At 53.2% G+C, this 16,556-nt stretch overlaps 1 protein-coding gene across 14 annotated transcripts in view; it reads left to right on the forward strand.

The window, feature by feature from the left end:
- The first annotated feature begins 655 nt into the window (after nucleotides 1-655).
- LOC128143859 (fer-1-like protein 4) overlaps nucleotides 656-16,556 on the forward strand; it is a 45,658-nt gene continuing 29,757 nt past the window's right edge. For 10 of the 14 annotated variants that reach the window (XR_008235921.1, XR_008235920.1, XR_008235922.1 and 7 more), the window contains exons 1-14: nucleotides 4,826-5,038; nucleotides 5,157-5,212; nucleotides 5,999-6,087; nucleotides 8,224-8,323; nucleotides 10,603-10,694; nucleotides 11,291-11,332; nucleotides 11,443-11,604; nucleotides 11,872-11,932; nucleotides 13,186-13,317; nucleotides 13,481-13,543; nucleotides 14,586-14,670; nucleotides 14,944-15,103; nucleotides 15,321-15,504; nucleotides 16,274-16,460. Coding sequence is in view for 11 of the 14 variants with exons in the window: in XM_052791743.1 (XP_052647703.1) it covers nucleotides 4,960-5,038; nucleotides 5,157-5,212; nucleotides 5,999-6,087; nucleotides 8,224-8,323; nucleotides 10,603-10,694; nucleotides 11,291-11,332; nucleotides 11,443-11,604; nucleotides 11,872-11,932; nucleotides 13,186-13,317; nucleotides 13,481-13,543; nucleotides 14,586-14,670; nucleotides 14,944-15,103; nucleotides 15,321-15,504; nucleotides 16,274-16,460 (1,492 nt within the window). In the remaining 3 variants the exon portion in view is untranslated. Of the gene's footprint in view, nucleotides 4,158-4,825; nucleotides 5,039-5,156; nucleotides 5,213-5,998; nucleotides 6,088-8,223; nucleotides 8,324-10,602; nucleotides 10,695-11,290; nucleotides 11,333-11,442; nucleotides 11,605-11,871; nucleotides 11,933-13,185; nucleotides 13,318-13,480; nucleotides 13,544-14,585; nucleotides 14,671-14,943; nucleotides 15,104-15,320; nucleotides 15,505-16,273; nucleotides 16,461-16,556 lie in introns of those variants that run through there. The other 4 variants (XM_052791706.1, XM_052791725.1, XM_052791715.1 and 1 more) reach the window with 4 other exon arrangements.

Consider the following 16,556-nt stretch of genomic DNA (forward strand, 5'->3'; position numbering starts at 1 on the left):
GGCTCCTGGCAGGACCTGCGGATCTGTGGAGAGGGGAGCCCACGGAGCAGGTTTTTCTGGCAGGACTTGTGACCCCGTGGGGGGCCCACGCTGGAGCGAGCAGTCTGTGCCTGAAGGACTGCACACCATGGAAAGGACCCATGCTGGAGCAGTTTGTGAAGAACTGCAGCCCGTGGGAAGGACCCACGTTGGAGAAGTTTGTGGAGGACTGTCTCTCGTGGGTGGGACCCCACGCTGGAGCAGGGGAAGAGTGTGATGAGTCCTCCCCCTGAGGAGGATGAAGCGGCAGAAAATAACGTGTGATGAACTGACCGTAAACCCCATCCCCGTCCCCTGTGCCGCTGGGGGGTTGGTAGAGAATCCGGGAGTGAAGTTGTGCCCGGGAAGAAGGGAGGGGTGGAGGGAAGGTGTTCTGAGCTTTGGTTTTATTTCTCATTACCCTACTCTGGTTGATTTGTAATAAATCGAGTTAATTTTTCCCCAAACTGAGTCTGTTTTGCCCGTGACGGTAATTGGTGAGTGATCTCTCCTTATCTTGACCCACAAGCTCTTTGTTATATTTTCTCTCCCCTGTCCAGCTGAGAAGGAGGGGGAGTGATAGAATGGCTCTGGTGGGCACCTGGCTTCCAGTCAGTGTTAACCCATCACAAGTGACCATACTTTGCAATCTTCTTTTTAATCACATTTTTCTATTAGAAAAAATTGCTTCTGTGATGGCCTCTTGCTTGGAGCCATTGTTGCAGTTTAACAACACTGCACTTTGCTTATTTGTGGGGGGATTAATAAGGATTAATCGCTAATGAATTGGGGGGGATTAATAAGTCACATTAATGTGACTTTGAAAATCCAGCAACTGGAAACACTGAAATAAAAATGCTTTGAGTGATTTTGTGTCACAGAAGTTGTGAAATGAAGAAGTAATTATCTGTGGAACTCCAAAGAGGTGCGTCTCTGTCCTCAGAAGTGTGAAGTGTGTATTATGTGGTCTGGGGGACTGTAGAACAGGCAGAGGATAGCAAAGCATAATTGTTTTGAGAGACAGGAGTTTGATAGTTCATTTCAAAATGGAGATAAAGAAACTTGGGCTTGTCATTGCACTACAAGTGGTCATCACTTTCAGTTTCATAAATAAATATTCTGCTTTGACTTGCATAACATGTCTGGACTCTTATTTCCTTTCTGGGCCTTTCCTTTTGTTTTCCAGCAATGTGGATGTTTTGGTTTATGGAAGGCCTTCACTATAGTACTAGGCTGGTGGTGATTCAGCATCTGAGTTAGCCCAGGTTGAGAGTGATCAGCTGCAAAAGCAGAACAAGTTGTCCATCATCATTAGTTTTGTTACCTGTTAATCACCAAGACTGCTGGATGTATATCCTACAGCCCTGTCCTGCACTAAGATGATGTGGTTTTTTACTGTGAAATTATGTGAAAGAACTCGTCTGTTCTACCAGTTAAACTAGGAAATGGATGGTGAGAATACATTAGAAGACTTCTCTGGTGATTCAGGCTGTTATACTGCTAGGTTACAAAGCTGTGTGAAAGCAGAACGTGGGTTTGAATCCACCTCCTCAACTAGACTAGTCGTTCTGGATGGTATCTGCCACCAAACTAGTACATAACTTGTGCTTGAAGGGCTGTGGGTCTAGGACCACTGCTGAGCAAAGATGAATTTGTGCTAATTTTTTATTCAAACCTAGTTTTGACCATGATGTGTTCTCCCAGGTTCCACAGGCAGCAGACAGCTTCCTCTAGAGAAAGCTGGGCTGTCTCTTCTGAAATACTCCATCATCCAGCCTGCAGCACCTAATTTTCTTGCCCTTACTTAGATTCTTGAAGGAAACCAAGCGACCTCTCTTCTTGAGTGGCTGCCTAAACTAAAATGTGTTACAAGTGTGGAAGAGGGGGAAGAAAACTGCCAAGTCTTCTCTGAGAAACTGCACTGTGGCTGAGAGCATCCTTTACTCATGTTTTCAGCTGCTTATAACCTGTAGGCAGAGCTCTCCTTCCCTGTATTACGTGTACAAGAAACCTAAGGCTTGTTTTTGTGTGTGTGTGTGTATCTTCTTCTTCTTCTTTTTTTTTTTTCTTTTTAATGAAGTAGTGGGAAATCTGTTTCGCACCTCTCCTTTTTAAACCTCTGCCAGTTCCTGCTCAAAAGGAAAGGAGTCTCAAAGGAATCCTCTGTCTCTCTGTATTGGCTATGAGGAGTGGAGTCAGTGTCTGTTCTGCAGCTAGCCGAGGCGTCTCCAGGTGCTGGACTCATTGATGGTAGGAGAGACCTTCCCTGTTTTGGGGAGGAAGAGACCAAGACGTGGTAGAGGCAGATCTGAGGAAGTTCCCCCTGTGGGAGCAGAGGAGAATTTGGAGGAGAAGCTCTTTACCTGCAGGTAAGTGGCTGAAATGTGACTGAGCAAAGGGACACAAGTCCCGTGGTTGTCACTTGAGAACAAGAGCTGCACGGGTGTAGGCCCAGGTGAAAAGCCATGGGAGGGTCAAGCTTGGAAGCTGCTGAACCAGGATGGCACGGTTCCGCTCATTTTCTCTCATTCTTGACTCTCCCCAGGGCTCCTGGTTTTAGAAGCAGTGAAGATGGCTGCTGGCTGCTTTGGTGAGAGGCTGGGAGGTATGTCTCCTACCTTGTGCTGCCCTGGGTGTAGCTGGAATGCAGATTTACAGCATGGTTGTTGCTTGAGGTAGATGAGAGCTCAGGTTTGAGGTCACGTTTTCTTTCTCAGGAGAATGTGCTGTTCTTACCCAGTGCCAGCACATGCTCTATGTCGTCCTGGATCACACTCTCACTTTATCTCCACAGTAAGCATGGGGAACACCCCAGAAGTCTCTTTGCCCTGGCCTTAACCGAGATTGAGCAAGCACCCTTGTACTTGTGGTCCCCAAAGGTATTTCAGCTTTGGGGCTTTGTATAAATCAAAAGCTGTTGCATGTGGGAGCTCATCAGGGAGGGTTCCTCTTGCTTCTAGGATGCCTGGCAATAAATACTGGTGACTTTTCATGCCAGACTATGCCATGCTACCCAATAGAGCTCCCTCCTCTATGGGAGATAATGCTTCATCCCCCTTCTTTGCCCAGACAGCTTGTTGGGCTAAGGGCCCTACTTGGGGTCTAAAATATTTGGTTCACCCAGAAACTGTTTCACCAAAACTGAGGCACCATCTTCAGGTGAATGCGAGTGATGGGACCACTCCAGGTGTTCGAGGAAGCCACACAAACTCCACTGGGAGATGATGGCTTTTGATCAGCTTTGAGCAAATACTGGATCCACCCATCAGCAGCACACTTTGGTGGTCTGAATGTCTCATTCAACAGCCTAAATTGCACCCCTTGCCTGCCTCCAGCCATGACTGGGTCAGTGCACTGAGCTTTCTGCGCTGCCCTAAACTGATGGGCTCACTCATTTGGGTTCACAGAAGTGGTGCCGAAAGCTGCTGGCCTGCTATGTTTTTGTTGCTGCACTGTGAAGTGGCATCCTCCCTACCACGGCTTGTTTGCACTGCCACGGGTGCTGCTTCCCTGGTGCTCCAGGAAGCTCTTGTGTAAAAGGGAAATAAAGGGAATAACCGCAAGGCTTGCTTTGAAGCAGCCTGGCATTGCACAGGCATGATTCACTTCTTGGTGTTTGTGGAGCCGGATTAGCTACCCTGGCTTGCTGCAAGGCACCTTGTACAGCGTGTGTGGATGCAGGTGTTTGGTGCTGGGTGGGAGACCCAGACCCCCAGGAGGAAGAAATGCTTTCCAAATTCTGCTGAGCTCTTGATTGTATGATTGCTTTAATCTAGCCTGAATCTGTGCTTGGGAAGGGCTCCAGCATCTCTCATTTACCAGTTCTCCTGCAGGTGAGCTGAGCTTGATGAGGCCAAGCTGGTTAGCACAGCTGTGAGCACAGCTGGCTCCTGGCATGATGTGCCCCAGGTCTCCCTCCTGCAACCTCCCTGCTGTGAGGGGCCACTGCCAGTGCCCTGCAGAGCAGTTGGAGCTCCTACCCCATCATCCATGGATTTCAATGCTCATCTCTGTCCTGCAGAGACCTGGCACCTGGGCTGCAGCCTCTGTCCCCAGAAAGTGCTCTGCCATCCCACCTGCACCAGCATACCTCCTCTGGTCCCTTGCGTTGGCACGCTTCTATGCAGGGTAGGTCGGACGTGAGCAGGGGCTGCTAAGCACATGCTGGTCGGAGCACAGTTTCCTCACCTCAGGGGAGCCCAACCCTCCTAATCAGAGGGCTGTGACCTTGCCTAGCTGGCTTCCCTTCCCCACCCTCCCTCTGTTTGCTTTGGAGGGTTTTAACTACAGAAGCTGTGACTCTGTGCTGGAGAATTGGCAGGGCTGGGGTGGCCGAGAGCAGAGCTGGGCTCCCATCCTTGCTGCAGAGCTCAGGCCGGTGTCCTCCAGTCCCAGCTTTGGAAGCCCTTGTCCCCGCCTGCAGGGCATGAGGCCTGAGCTGAAGCATGGCCGCGTGACGGCCTCCACTGGGGGTTTTCCTTTCTCCTTCCTTCCACAGCCCTGGGACAGGAGAGCACCCACCGCTGCGCTCCCCGCCTCACTGTCTCCAGCGGGCCTGTGCATCAGTGCTGCCACAGGGTATGAGGGGACGGTGCCGTCGGGGTCTGGCCGCTGGAGGGCCCAGGGCCGACATCTGCGAAGTGCCTCCCCGTGGCCGAGTGCTCTCCTCTGCCCGGCTGGGCCGTGGCCCCGGGGGGCTCAGGCCGGCCGCCCCGCGGGGGCCATCCCGCTGCCCGCAGCCAGCCCGGTGCCCCAGGGCTGAGGGATTCAGAGCAGCCGCCCCCCCCCCCCCCCCGGTCCCCCGTGTCATTCGGCAGGGGTCGCCGGGCCCGTGGGGCGCCGAGGCGGGGAGCGGGCGGCCGAACCGGCCGGGCGAGTCAGGGCTGAGTCACGGCGGGCGGAGCAGGGCCGAGCGCGGCAGCGCTGCCCGCCACTGGCTCCATGGCGCTCAGCGTCGGCGTCCGGCGGCTCTCCTGCTTGCCGGGCCACGGCGAGAGGCAGGTGCAGCTCAGCTTCCGAGGTGGGCCCCGGCCACGCTGGGAGGGATGGAGGGAGGGATGGGGTCAGCCTTCCCCGCGGCAGGTGGGCCGGGCCGGGCTGCCCTGCCGGCACCTCACGCCTCCCTTCTCCTTCCCAAGGCTTCACCCAGAAGACGAGGATGATACGCTGTGGCCCAGAGGCCGTCTTCGGGGAGGTGAGGCAAACCGGCAAGGCATGAGGAGCAGTGGGGCTCCTCCGCAGGTGTCGTCCATGGGGCAGGGATGGGACATGGCAGCGCTTCGGTCGATGCCTCGTGGGGCAGGAGGGGTAATGGGGGGAGCAGGGACCAGGGGTGGGCCGGGAAGCATTCCTCCTAGCGCCCATCTTCACTGTCACATCCCCGAAGCCTGCAAAAGCCCAGCTGTACCGGACTGGCAGGTGGTTCCCATTGCTCATCTCCCATCCCGTCTGGATGCCTCCATGCTGCCCAGGGAAAGGAGGAGAAGGATAGGGGGGCAGGAGGGACCTGTCCTTCTTGCCAGCTGCAAGGCAGCCAGCCAGTTTGGGTGTCAGGCGAATTGCAGCCTTGGGGCGCAGCTTTGCGATGTGCCTGAGCCTGGTGGCTCCCTGCACTGGGTGATCTCTTCTCTCCAAGTACCTCTGTACCTTCCCGTGCCTTGTCTCACCCACAACCTGCCAGCTCAGGGACCTCAGCAGGCATAAGCATCCTCCTCTTTCCAGGGTGATGATGCTCTGGCTTCTTTAGCAGCTGATTTGCGGCTCTGTGCTGCTGGAGGGACTCTTACTCCCTTCTCCATCCCTCCTCTGTTCCCACCTGCAGGGTCTGCCCTGGCCAGCAGGAAAGTAACTTCCCAACCCAGCAGCTTTTTGTTACACTCCTTGGTTCAGTCACTTTGCAGAGGAGACCAACCAGCCACCAAAGGTGGGAAAGCGTGGCTGGGAGTGAATTACCATCTCTTCCTGCTCTGTTTGTTTGCAGCTTTTTCGCTGGCCTCACTACGGGAAGCTTGTCATGGGAGAAATGCTGTCCATTAAGGTTTACAACTGCAGCAAGGTTTTCAGTAACAGGTGGGTCCTTTGGTTGTTGGGGTGACTGGCAGAGGTGAGGGAAGAGACGTACTGGGCTTTAGATTTTCTACCGGGAGTAGAAAATGTTTATCAGAAATTTGATGGAAGGCAGGCGAGCAGGATAAAAGTTATAGAAGAGGGATGGAGATGGTTGTTCTGGTGGGGCAGCAGTACTGTATATATTAAGTTAAATAAGGGGAATTATTTAGTTGTGCTAGAAGTAACAGAGAATACCTAAGGATCCAGATTAGACCCCCAGGTGGGACAAAGGTAAAATAGGGCTCTAAAAACCAGAGCTACAAGGGCAGGACTTGCAGCAGAGTGGGGACCTGCTCTCACCCTGTAGATCCACGTGGTGACCGTGACAATGCTGCACCCAAATTCAACATGCCTATCAGTGGGGAAAAGCCCCAAGCCTGTGGTAGTATGGTTTAACCTTTAAAAAATATAATAATTTAAATTTAAAGGGTCAACCAGAATTAAAACGCTTCCAGGTGGCACAGACACAATACTGTGAACTCAACAGCTATTCCAACAGTTGTAAAACACTCCAGGGAAACCCAAGGGTAGGGGTGACAGATTGAGTAGTGGTGGTGGAGCAAGCAAGAGAGCAGAGGCACGTCCTTCCAGGACATGTGAAACATGAGGATGCAGGGAAAGGTGCCAGCTCTGATAAGCAAAATGTAAGAACTGAAGGAAAATCAACAGGAGCAACTTTCTAGCGGCAGCTAATGACAGAAACCTTTTCAAAGCCATCACAAGCCTGCCAGAGAGGGTGTGGAGGAAACAGATGAGTACAGCACATGCGAGACACTTAAAGATAAAGCCAGAGCAGAAAACGTGGCTGAACTTTGTGTCACTGTTTACAGGATACTTTCCTTATGGGATCTGGATCAGAGGAATTATTTCTGACTGAAATGTCAATAGAAACTTTTATAGGACAAATAGATAAAACAAACAGTAACAAATCACCAGGACCTGATGGTGCTGAACAACGAAGTCCAATGGGAAATGACTGGACTGGCACTGACAGCATCTATCCACACAACTCTGCTGCTGGGGAGCAGAGTAACGGCAGGTGAAAGACATTACAGTTTAAAAGCAGTTGGTCAGCGCACTGGGATGATAAAAAATAAATAGAAAGAGAGTGTGGAGGGACAGAAAAAAAAATTTGTTATGCCGCTGTATCGATCTGTGGTCTCTGGACTTCTGCGTGTGCAGTCTTTCTGTGGCAGCAGCACCGAGCTGGAAAAGCTGGAGAGGAGAGGGATGAGTGGAGAGACTCCTTCCTTGGGCGTAGGAGACTAGATGGGCTCTGCGTCTCAGAGAAGAGGGAGGTGAGAGAGAATACGAGAGATCAGTAGCTTGCAGCTGACATGGAGGTGACTGGGGAATGATTCCTCCTGTCTTGGTCCCGGGCAGGCAGTGCAACGCTCCAGTGGTGCTTTCCAGCAGGCAGTAGGAAGCTCTGCTTCACGTGGGGCTTAGCTCGGCTGCCATCAGAGCTGTCACGGGGAGATGGAGGCTAATGTACAAACGGGCTCCAGACAGCAGTAGCACAAGGTGCGGTTAGAAGCAGCTGAATGCATTCCTGCATGTGTTACTGCCACTTGCAGGGAGCCAGGTGACCTTTCCCCAGGGAGAAGCCCCTTTGGAGTAGGTAAATTTTGGCCCAACTTGCTGCAGACATCCCTGTGGCCATGGCTTTATGTCCTATTTCTGTATTTCCTTGTGTAGAGCCTCTGCTTCCCAGTTTTGTCTGGGAAGAGTCACCCCAGCTCCGCTGGGTGCCCAAACACAGGCTGGCTCCCGTGAAGCCCAGCTCTGCTGAAGGGGAGAGCTGCTTCACAGTCAGTAAGACTGGATCAGCGCAAGCCCTTAGCCATCAATGGCAGCTTGGTTGCAAGCAGCTGCCTGGGCATGACTAGGATGGGGGCATGACATGCTGCAGTTTCAGTGTGTCTCAGGTATTTCAGTTGCCAGACTCCCTACGGAAAGCACTGCAGCAGTTCGCTGCCTTCACCACAGCTTGGTGGGGTTGTGAGCAGGAGAGCAGAGATCCTGGTACTTTCTTTCCCCAGGTTGTAGGCACTGATGCTACATACAGTATTGCTGCAGCCTCTGGTTTTCTTCCAGGCTTCTCGGTACCCTCGTCCTCAGCCTTCAGCACCTGATGACATCTGGGAGGCTCATCCTTCGGGAGGCCCTCATTGACAGGAACCAGAGAGTCACTGGTGTAAGTCCTCTGCAGGCAGCCTGGCCATCAGCAATCAGGAAGGCTTTGTGGGAAACCTTGTGTGGTGCTTCCCAGGTGGATTTGGGGCTGAGGGGAGTCCAAGGTGCTGCTTTGACCCTGGGAGTATTGTGGTGTTTGTGCCCTCCCTGCGCAGGGATGCAGCCACTTCACACCCATTAAGTGGTTCTAGGAGCATCCAGAAGTGTGTGGGGTGGACTGGGGGCCTCAGAGACCTGCCAAGGGCCTGAATGAGCAGAGGCAGGCTTAGTAAAACCTCCCCAGGTCTGGGCGATGGATGTAGGAGGTGGCATTTCATCTGCATCCTGCACCACACGGTGTGGGCTGCTGCAGAGTGCAAAGCAGGGGGGAGCTGACAGAGTGAGGCTGAAGGTGGCATGGTGCCTCAGGACCCCCGGTGAGCTTTTGGGTTAAATACCAACGCTAACCGGATCGCTTAATGATGGTCTGGGGCAGCGTGAGTGGCTCTGATACCTGCCTGCCCCTCTGCTCTGCACCGTGGGTCCCACTCCCCTCCTGCCCCAGTGCTGGGGCTCACTGGGCCCTTTGTGCTGGTGGAAAATGAACGCAACCCAAAAATGAGCCATTTCCTGCCAGCTGGGTGTGCAGGCACAGTTCAGCAAGTGCTGGACAACCAGGGCTCAGTGCCAGGGCTGTGAGCAGGGCTGGGAGGAGGATAGGCGGAGGTGGGCGGCCCTGTGATGTGCTGCACCCCTGTTTGCCCTTCCCACAGGCAACGTGACTGACCCCCATGGTGGCATGTGGGATGCAGCTCTGTGGCCACCAGACCATGAACCTGAGTGGCACAGGCACAGCTTTCCTGTGTTGCTGAGCTGGCTGGATCAGGGAACACATCCAGGTGGAAACTGAGCATTTCCAGGATGACTTTTAACCCGATGCAGCTCACTGCATAAACGTTCATGTCAGGAAAGGGACAGGGACTAGACCAACCCTTTGGCAGCACTCTATGCTGTTGATGGCTTGAGGGGACCGAGCTAGGGGCACTTATACCACTGTAAGGTCAGAGCTGCTCTGCAGCCCAACCCTTTGCCCCTGGCTGCCTCTTCCCTTGTGCTAACAGCAGCACTCATGCTGATGAGCCGCTCCAACCAAAACCCAACTGCATTTGTTTTTGCCAGGTTAGTTTTTGATTGTGCAGCCCTGTCTGCACAAGGGCTGTGGGGGACAGAAAGAGGGCAGGCAAGACTGAGTGCCCATCCAAGAGCAGCCTGAGATCCTCTCCCTCAGCTCAGCTGGGAAGAGACACATCCCCAAGGGAGAGAGGCTGTTTCAACTGCTGCTTCTTTAGCAAAGTGGGATCAAAGCACTTCCTGCTATTCCAAGTCCTGTTCTTCTCTGGGACTTGAGTTATTTGCACCCTTTTTTCTCCTGGTGGTTTGAAGGAGTTTTTTCAGAGATTTGGCTATTCACCCAGCTTTATCTCAGGCTTCTGCATCCATCCAGCCTTTGCTGCTGCCTTTCCCAGCCACTGTACTACTGCTTTCTTGGGCTGTATTTCTCCTCCCAGGAACATGTGTTTTCCAGGGACTGAGCTATGAACCCAGCTTGTACATCCCCTTCAGCCTACTGAGAAGTGACCTCCATGGCTGTGATTTTGGCCTCTACTGGGAAATTCTTGTGTGTTTGTGTTGGTTTGAGATCAGGCTGGTCATGTGCAGACCAAGTGTTTTCAGACGTGTGCTGTCTGTGCCGATACCCAACGTGCCCCATACTTCTCTGGCCGTCCTTCTACATCACTAACGCTAAGTCGATGTCTCTTGTGATGCAGACTCTGGGTGTCTTTATGGCTCATGTGATGTTTTAAACCAAGCTGTCATGCCTGGGGATGCTCTGCCAGCTGTCTCATGGCTCCCACAGAGAGACTGCTCCAAACCCCTGCATGTTAGTTCGCTCTGCTGTAGGGCTCTCCCCACTTCCCTTGTCAAAAGTGAATCAAGACAGCTCTCAGGGGCCTCTCTGTGGTGTGCTTTAGATCTGAAAACTTGAGCCAGCTTTTATTCAGTGAATCCTGGAGTTTGGGAAGCTCTAGGGGAGGGAATTTGGTTAACTCTAGCTTGTTGATGGAGGCAGACAAGGAGAGTCTGGTATAAATAGGCTTCTTGTGGGGTTGTGACTGCCTTTCTTCTCCCAGCATCTCACTTCTTTTTTCCTTCCACACTCCCCATTCCCCTTTTCTGTGGCAATTCTGCAGTTGTTTTGTGGCTGCTAAGCTCTCAGGCAGCTTCATTTTCTGTTTGTAGATCTACATTGAGTTGGATTTGCGTTACCAGCCTCCAGATGGCTCAGCTGGGACCTGGGTTGAAGAGGACTTTGTCTATCAGATGAAAGACAGGTATTGAAATCCTGGGAAGAGCAAATTTCCAGGCAGCTTGTACAGCTGCCTTTGCCAGTGGCAGCCTTTGGGATGCAATCTAGCCTCATTTACTCTCCACCTCTGGCCAGACTGATGCATCTCTGCTCTACAGCAGCAATAAGCGAGCAGGGCTCTTGGAAAGAAAATACCTTGTCTTCACAAAAAGCCCGTGACTGCAACAACCCACTACACCCTGGGAGTCCTTTCAAACTCAAGAGCATTTCTGCAGTCTTCCTGGTTGATGGGAGCAAGACTTTGTGGTTGCAAAGTTGCAGAGAGCATGGCTTTGGACTGTAGCAACCCCAGGCACCCTGCATGCAGGTGGTGCCCAAAGCCAGAGGAGATGTGGGTGTCTGGGTGAACAGGATGACAGGCAGCAGCAAGGTCTGGGGAGTGTCACTTCTGGAGTGCCAGAGGCAAAGCAGCAGGCACACAGTGTGGACATCGCTTAGGAGGATGCTCGTGTCCCTGCCAAGAGCCAAGCAGGAGCATGGCTGTGGCACTGTTACTTAAATGCATCACTGAACAGCCACAACACACTTGTTTTTTCAGCAAAGCATCTCTTTTTCTTACAGTTCGGAATTAATCATCTGCAATCCTGGATTTGAGGAGGTGGAGTAAGTAGCCCTACTTGAGTGTATCAGCTCACCTGCCTGGGTGGAGGGGAGTGCACAACCCGCTCATCAGGGCTGATGATGCGGCATGTGATGTGGTGGGGGGTTTGCAGGGCAGCTGAGGCGCCGAGAGTGAGTGAACTGGACAGGAGGGCCGCTGCGCTGGGCAGGAAGCTGGTAAAAGGCCTAGAGACTGATGACGAAGAGGAGGAAGAAGATTTCTACGATGTGTCTGAGATGGAGGTCTCGGGCATTGTCTTTAGGCCTGTGAAGAGGTATCCATGGTGTGCTCTTCTCTCTTGGGTCCTGGGGTGGAAAGTGCCAGCTTGTGGGGGAATCCTGCATCTCTTGGCATTCTGCTTCTGCAGAATGTCAGAAACTTTCAGTCTTCAATTGCCCCAAACAGGGACTGTTGGGGATTTGCTCATTCCCAGGGCAAGGGGCCATTATTTGCCAGGGTTTCCGTTGCTTCCCTTGGTGGGGGCTTGCTCAGGTCCATGTAGAAGAAGAAACCTGCTCACCTGGGTTGTTTTTCTGTGCAGCCGCTCCAGACTTTGCTCCACATGGGACCTCTTTGCCACCCCAACCCCACAGAGCTTCCAGGTACTGCAGTGTTGGGTACGCGTCCCTGCAGCTGCCTCTGGCCCCACAGCCAGTCCCTTACTGCCTTGCTGCGGGCCTGGGCTTCTCCAGTTGCCACATACCCTAGCGAGGCCTCTAGCATGAAGACACCTTGCTTTGTGTGGCTTTCCTGGGCAAGGTGTGAGATTCCCTGAATGGACTGCATCCATGAGTGCTGGCTCCAACATCAGCCAGCCCAGAGCAGAATTTCCTTTTGGGCCATGTAGTTAGCTATGGAAGTACAGGAGAAGGGAATCAGCCTGACAGCCAAATGTGCCACTGCAAAACACTGCCTGAGCCAAGCTTTGGAGAGCACCCAGATAGGGCTGGTGCCTGCCAGCTTCCCCAGGGCCTTGCCTGGGCCCCCACAGACATCTGTGGGACATGGCTGGAGGTGGAGGGCTGCTGCAGGGGCTTTTTTGGAGATGCCGGGAGGCTGGTATGAAGCTGTGGCTCTGGCTGGTGCTCTGACATCAGGTTTATTTGAAACCACTGTGAAGTTTGGAAATGGAGTTCAGTCCCATTTTTTGCCTTGCAGATTTCGGGGCAGGTCTCCCAGCCTGGCTATGGATTTAAATCCTTCCCTGGTTCTAAGTAAACATGGACTCACATTTGGGTCTCCTGCTTTTCAGGGCTGGGTCCTAGTAACCAAGCAGGAACCTTTTGTGGGGGTCGAATTTTCTACCATCCTTTTCTTGAAGCTATTATTCTTCACCTTAACAACTGCCTCGTTGCTTGTACTGAGAGCAAATGTGAGAACATTTCTCCCATATCTTAGATTCGAAACCAGTCGCAGCAAATGAGACAGCCACATTCCAGTCTTTCCAATGGTGTCCATCTCAGTAGCATTCAAAGAGAAGTATTGACAGAAGATACAAAGAGCATCTTCTCCAAGATGTTCTGTGGACCCCACCATGTGGGAGCAGTGGGTCTGCATCCCCTTGGGATCAGGAACTGAGTGGGGACAGTGCCACTGGGGAGGCCACTCTTGTCAAAGATGCTGGAGATTTAACACTTCATTTCCTTGCTTGTCTGAAAGAAATACCTTGAATACCATTTTGATTTGTCCTGGCCATAGCAGATTTCAGCAGCCATGCTTTTGCCGGTTCTGAGCGTCCACCCCTGTGGTGAGAGGGCCCTGCACATTTGCTTACTGGTATTGCTGAAATAAGCTCAAGGTGGAGCTGGAAATGAGGAGAGTGCTGATCCAAAGGTTTTCTCCTGTGTTTTCTTAGGTTGGAATTAATATCATTGAAGCACAGAAGCTGGTGGGGGTGAACATTAACCCCTTTGTGGTAGTCAAGGTTGGAGAGGAGAAGAGGCACACGGCGACACAGAAGTCAACAAACTGCCCCTTCTACAATGAAGTATGTGATACGGACAGAGACTCTGTCCTTGCCCTACCGGTGTCCCAAGTGGCTGGGGCCATCCTTGCAGGGGATGCTCAGGATGCAGCTGCTCTCAAGCAGAGGTGCTTGTGGGGCCATGTTGGGACCCCGCAGCTCAGCCGTCTTGCTTTTCTCTTTTCAGTATTTTTTGTTTGAATTCCACGAGCCAAGGGACATTTTATTCCACAGGCTCATAGAGATCTCGGTAAGTATGTCCTTCTCTTTATCCTTTGTCAGTAACTGATACAGCTTGACGCTTCTGTGTGTAGATGCTAGGAGTGATGGGCAAAGCAAGGGTACCAGTACCAGCCAGGTTCTCCAGCCGTAGGTGTCTGCCCCGCAGAGAGACCAAAGGCCACTCCTGTGGCTGCAGTGGGGCAGAGACCCGGCCCTGCTTTGAGCCAGCGCTTGGCAGTGCTGCCTTCCCACCTCCTCCATGTGAAGTTTTCTCTGCATCCAGTGACTGAAGTGGGGCCTCTGGGGCAGTTTCTTGCCTGTTGCCTTGCTGCCCCACTGCTTTGGGGGTGGTTCTCTGCTGCACCTTACCCTGGAGCCTCATCCTGCAGGTCGTGGAGGTGAATGACTGGTGTGAGGGGAGCTCAGCAGTGATTTGTGCTTGTAGAAAAGCCCAGGCAGGCAGAAAGCAGTCTTCAGAAATCCCCTGGCCCAAAGTGCAGGGGCTTCTCCAAAGCGCATGGGCTTCTCCAAGGCATGGGGCTTTTCTGAAGATGGCTAAACCCAGCCAGCACCTCCTTTGCCACACAATCTCCAGCGCTTTCCCCATGAAAGGCTGCACATCTCTTGTGCTGGTGTGGGTTCAGCAAGCACCAAGCAAGACTCAGATTTTGGGAGAGACACTAGCCTGGTGGGGGCGTGGCTCTGCCCTGACCCAGCAGGATATGGACATAGGACTCCCTGTGGGAAAGCAGGTGTGCCCTTGGTCCGTCGTAGGGGTTTGGCTTATCTGAGGCTGGCAGAAGCAGCTGAATCGGTTGCACGTGAATTTGCCTTGGCCCAGGTTTGACTGAAGGCTATGGGCTGGTGGGCTTTGTGGGAATAGTTGGGCAGAAATGGGTTTCTCCCAGGGCTAACTCAGATGGGTCAATATGCATGAGGATCTTGCAACTGCTGCCTGAGCTGTGCGTTGGAATGGGCATCTCTTAGCAGTCTTGTCCTCAGTGATGTCTGGATGTGTCACCTGGCTGCTCACACCTCTTGGTGCTCAGGGGGATTTGTGCTGTCTGCAGGTTTTTCACTCAAAGAAGGTACCATTCCTGGGAACGTGCATAGGAACGTTCAAGATGGACGTTGTGACGGTGTACAGTCAGCCAGGTATGACCAGCTGCACTGCATACCTGCTCCCTGACCCTGCCTTTGTTTGAAACTCATGTTTCCTTCGTGCTCTGCTGGGTCTGGTGAGGCCCCTCTCTTTAAAGCACTTAGTTCACAAGACCAGCACTTGCTTCTCCTCCTTGGCTGTCTGAGGGCTGGTGACACCTCCTGCACCTTCAGAGGCAGGGTCAGGGCAAACTTTGTGCAGACGTAGTTGGGATGTGAAATGGTACTGTGGGCTCTCCACATGGAACTCCTTCCCTTCCCTCTCAGATCACAGGTTTTTCCAGAAGTGGGCTGTTATCAGTGACCCCACGGATACCCGGGCAGGTGTGAAAGGCTTTGTGAAGTGCAACATCTCCGTCACTGCACGCGGGGATGTTGTGGGCTCCCTTCCCACGTCCTCCAGCAGCCAGGCTGAGGACATTGAAAGGTAGGTGCAGTGTGGTCTTGCATGGCCCTGGGGAAAAAAGTCATGTCTCTCTTCACACCACCTTTTTTGCCCCGTTTTTCCCTCTTCTGATGGGGAAGGAACCTGGGAAAGAGACCTGTGGTGGGGCAGGATCCAAACCTCCTGCCAGTCTGGGCATTTCCCAGCATCATGTTTCCTGGGCTCCAAGAGAGAGCCAGAACATGAATTTGTCTTTCAGAAACCTGCTGCTGCCTAAGAGAGTCCCTGCAGAGAGACCCTGGGCCAGGGTCTGCGTTAAGCTGTATCATGCCGAGGGCCTGCCCAGCATGAGCGCGGGCATCATGGGTGGTTTCTCCAAGATCATAGGGGAGAAAAAAGTCTTTATCGACCCATACGTGCAGGTCTCGTTCTGTGGGCAGCAGGTGAGTCTGCCGGAGGGTCTGCATGGGGCCAGGCTGATCCTCCCTTGGCTGTGCTGGGCTGATGCTGCCAGGAGCCTCCATGGGACACAGCAATCCCACCGGAGACAGGCCGGGAGAGCCCAAGTCTTGCTGTCTTTGGCAGTGGCCTGAGCCGTGTGGCCATGAATGCACGGTGTCTGGATGAGGCTTTTATGGGACCTTTGTCTCTGCAGAGACCTGTGCAGGGGACAGCCCCAGCCCTGAGCACAGCCACTGGCTGAGCTACTGGCTGGAAGGGTAAAGATTTCATATCCCTAAACATAGGGAGAGGGTCAAATAAATCCTGGAGTGGAAGTCCTCTGTGGCAAGCTGGACTCAACCTGACACCCTCGGGAGAGTGTACTGAGCTAATGGCCCTTTTCTTGCACCCAAGGCGAGGATTTCTGGTCCTGTGGTATCCATTAAGATGAGAAGCAGTCCCTGGGCAGCCTTGGTGTGCTCCCAGGGGACCCTGTGACACCTCTGGGTGTGGTGGTGCTGCCTGCTTGCTTCTAGTGTTTCCCTTGGGCATGCAGGACATGACCAGGGCCTTAGGACAGCCCCACTTGATGAATCATAGAGACCAGTTGCTGGGACGGGGCAGGAGCAGAGACACTACCACCTCCAGAGCCTCACCTGCACTGTCTGCAGGTGGGACAGGAGGACATGCCATTCCCAGAGAGGGGCTGAGGCATCCCTTGCTCTGGCCACCAGCTGGGACTGCGTGGCTTTCACACCTTCTCCTTCCCAGGGGGAAACATCGGTGGAGACCAACACCACTGAGCCCGAGTGGAACGAGCAGATCAGCTTCATTGAGATGTTCCCACCTCTGGCCAGGAAGATAAAAGTCCAGGTGCTGGATGATGCCAATGTTGGTGACGTGGCCATCGCTACACACTACATTGATCTGCAGCAGATCTCGGACCCTGGCAGGAATGGTGAGGCCTGGCATGGCTGCCCCCAGGGCAGGGTGTCCTGGGCATTCCCATGCCATGCACCCTTTGCTCGGCCATGATGGTCTCCTGGAGGTGGGA

The sequence above is a fragment of the Harpia harpyja genome, chromosome 1 (assembly GCF_026419915.1).
Source record: "Harpia harpyja isolate bHarHar1 chromosome 1, bHarHar1 primary haplotype, whole genome shotgun sequence".
Lineage (NCBI taxonomy): Eukaryota > Metazoa > Chordata > Aves > Accipitriformes > Accipitridae > Harpia > Harpia harpyja.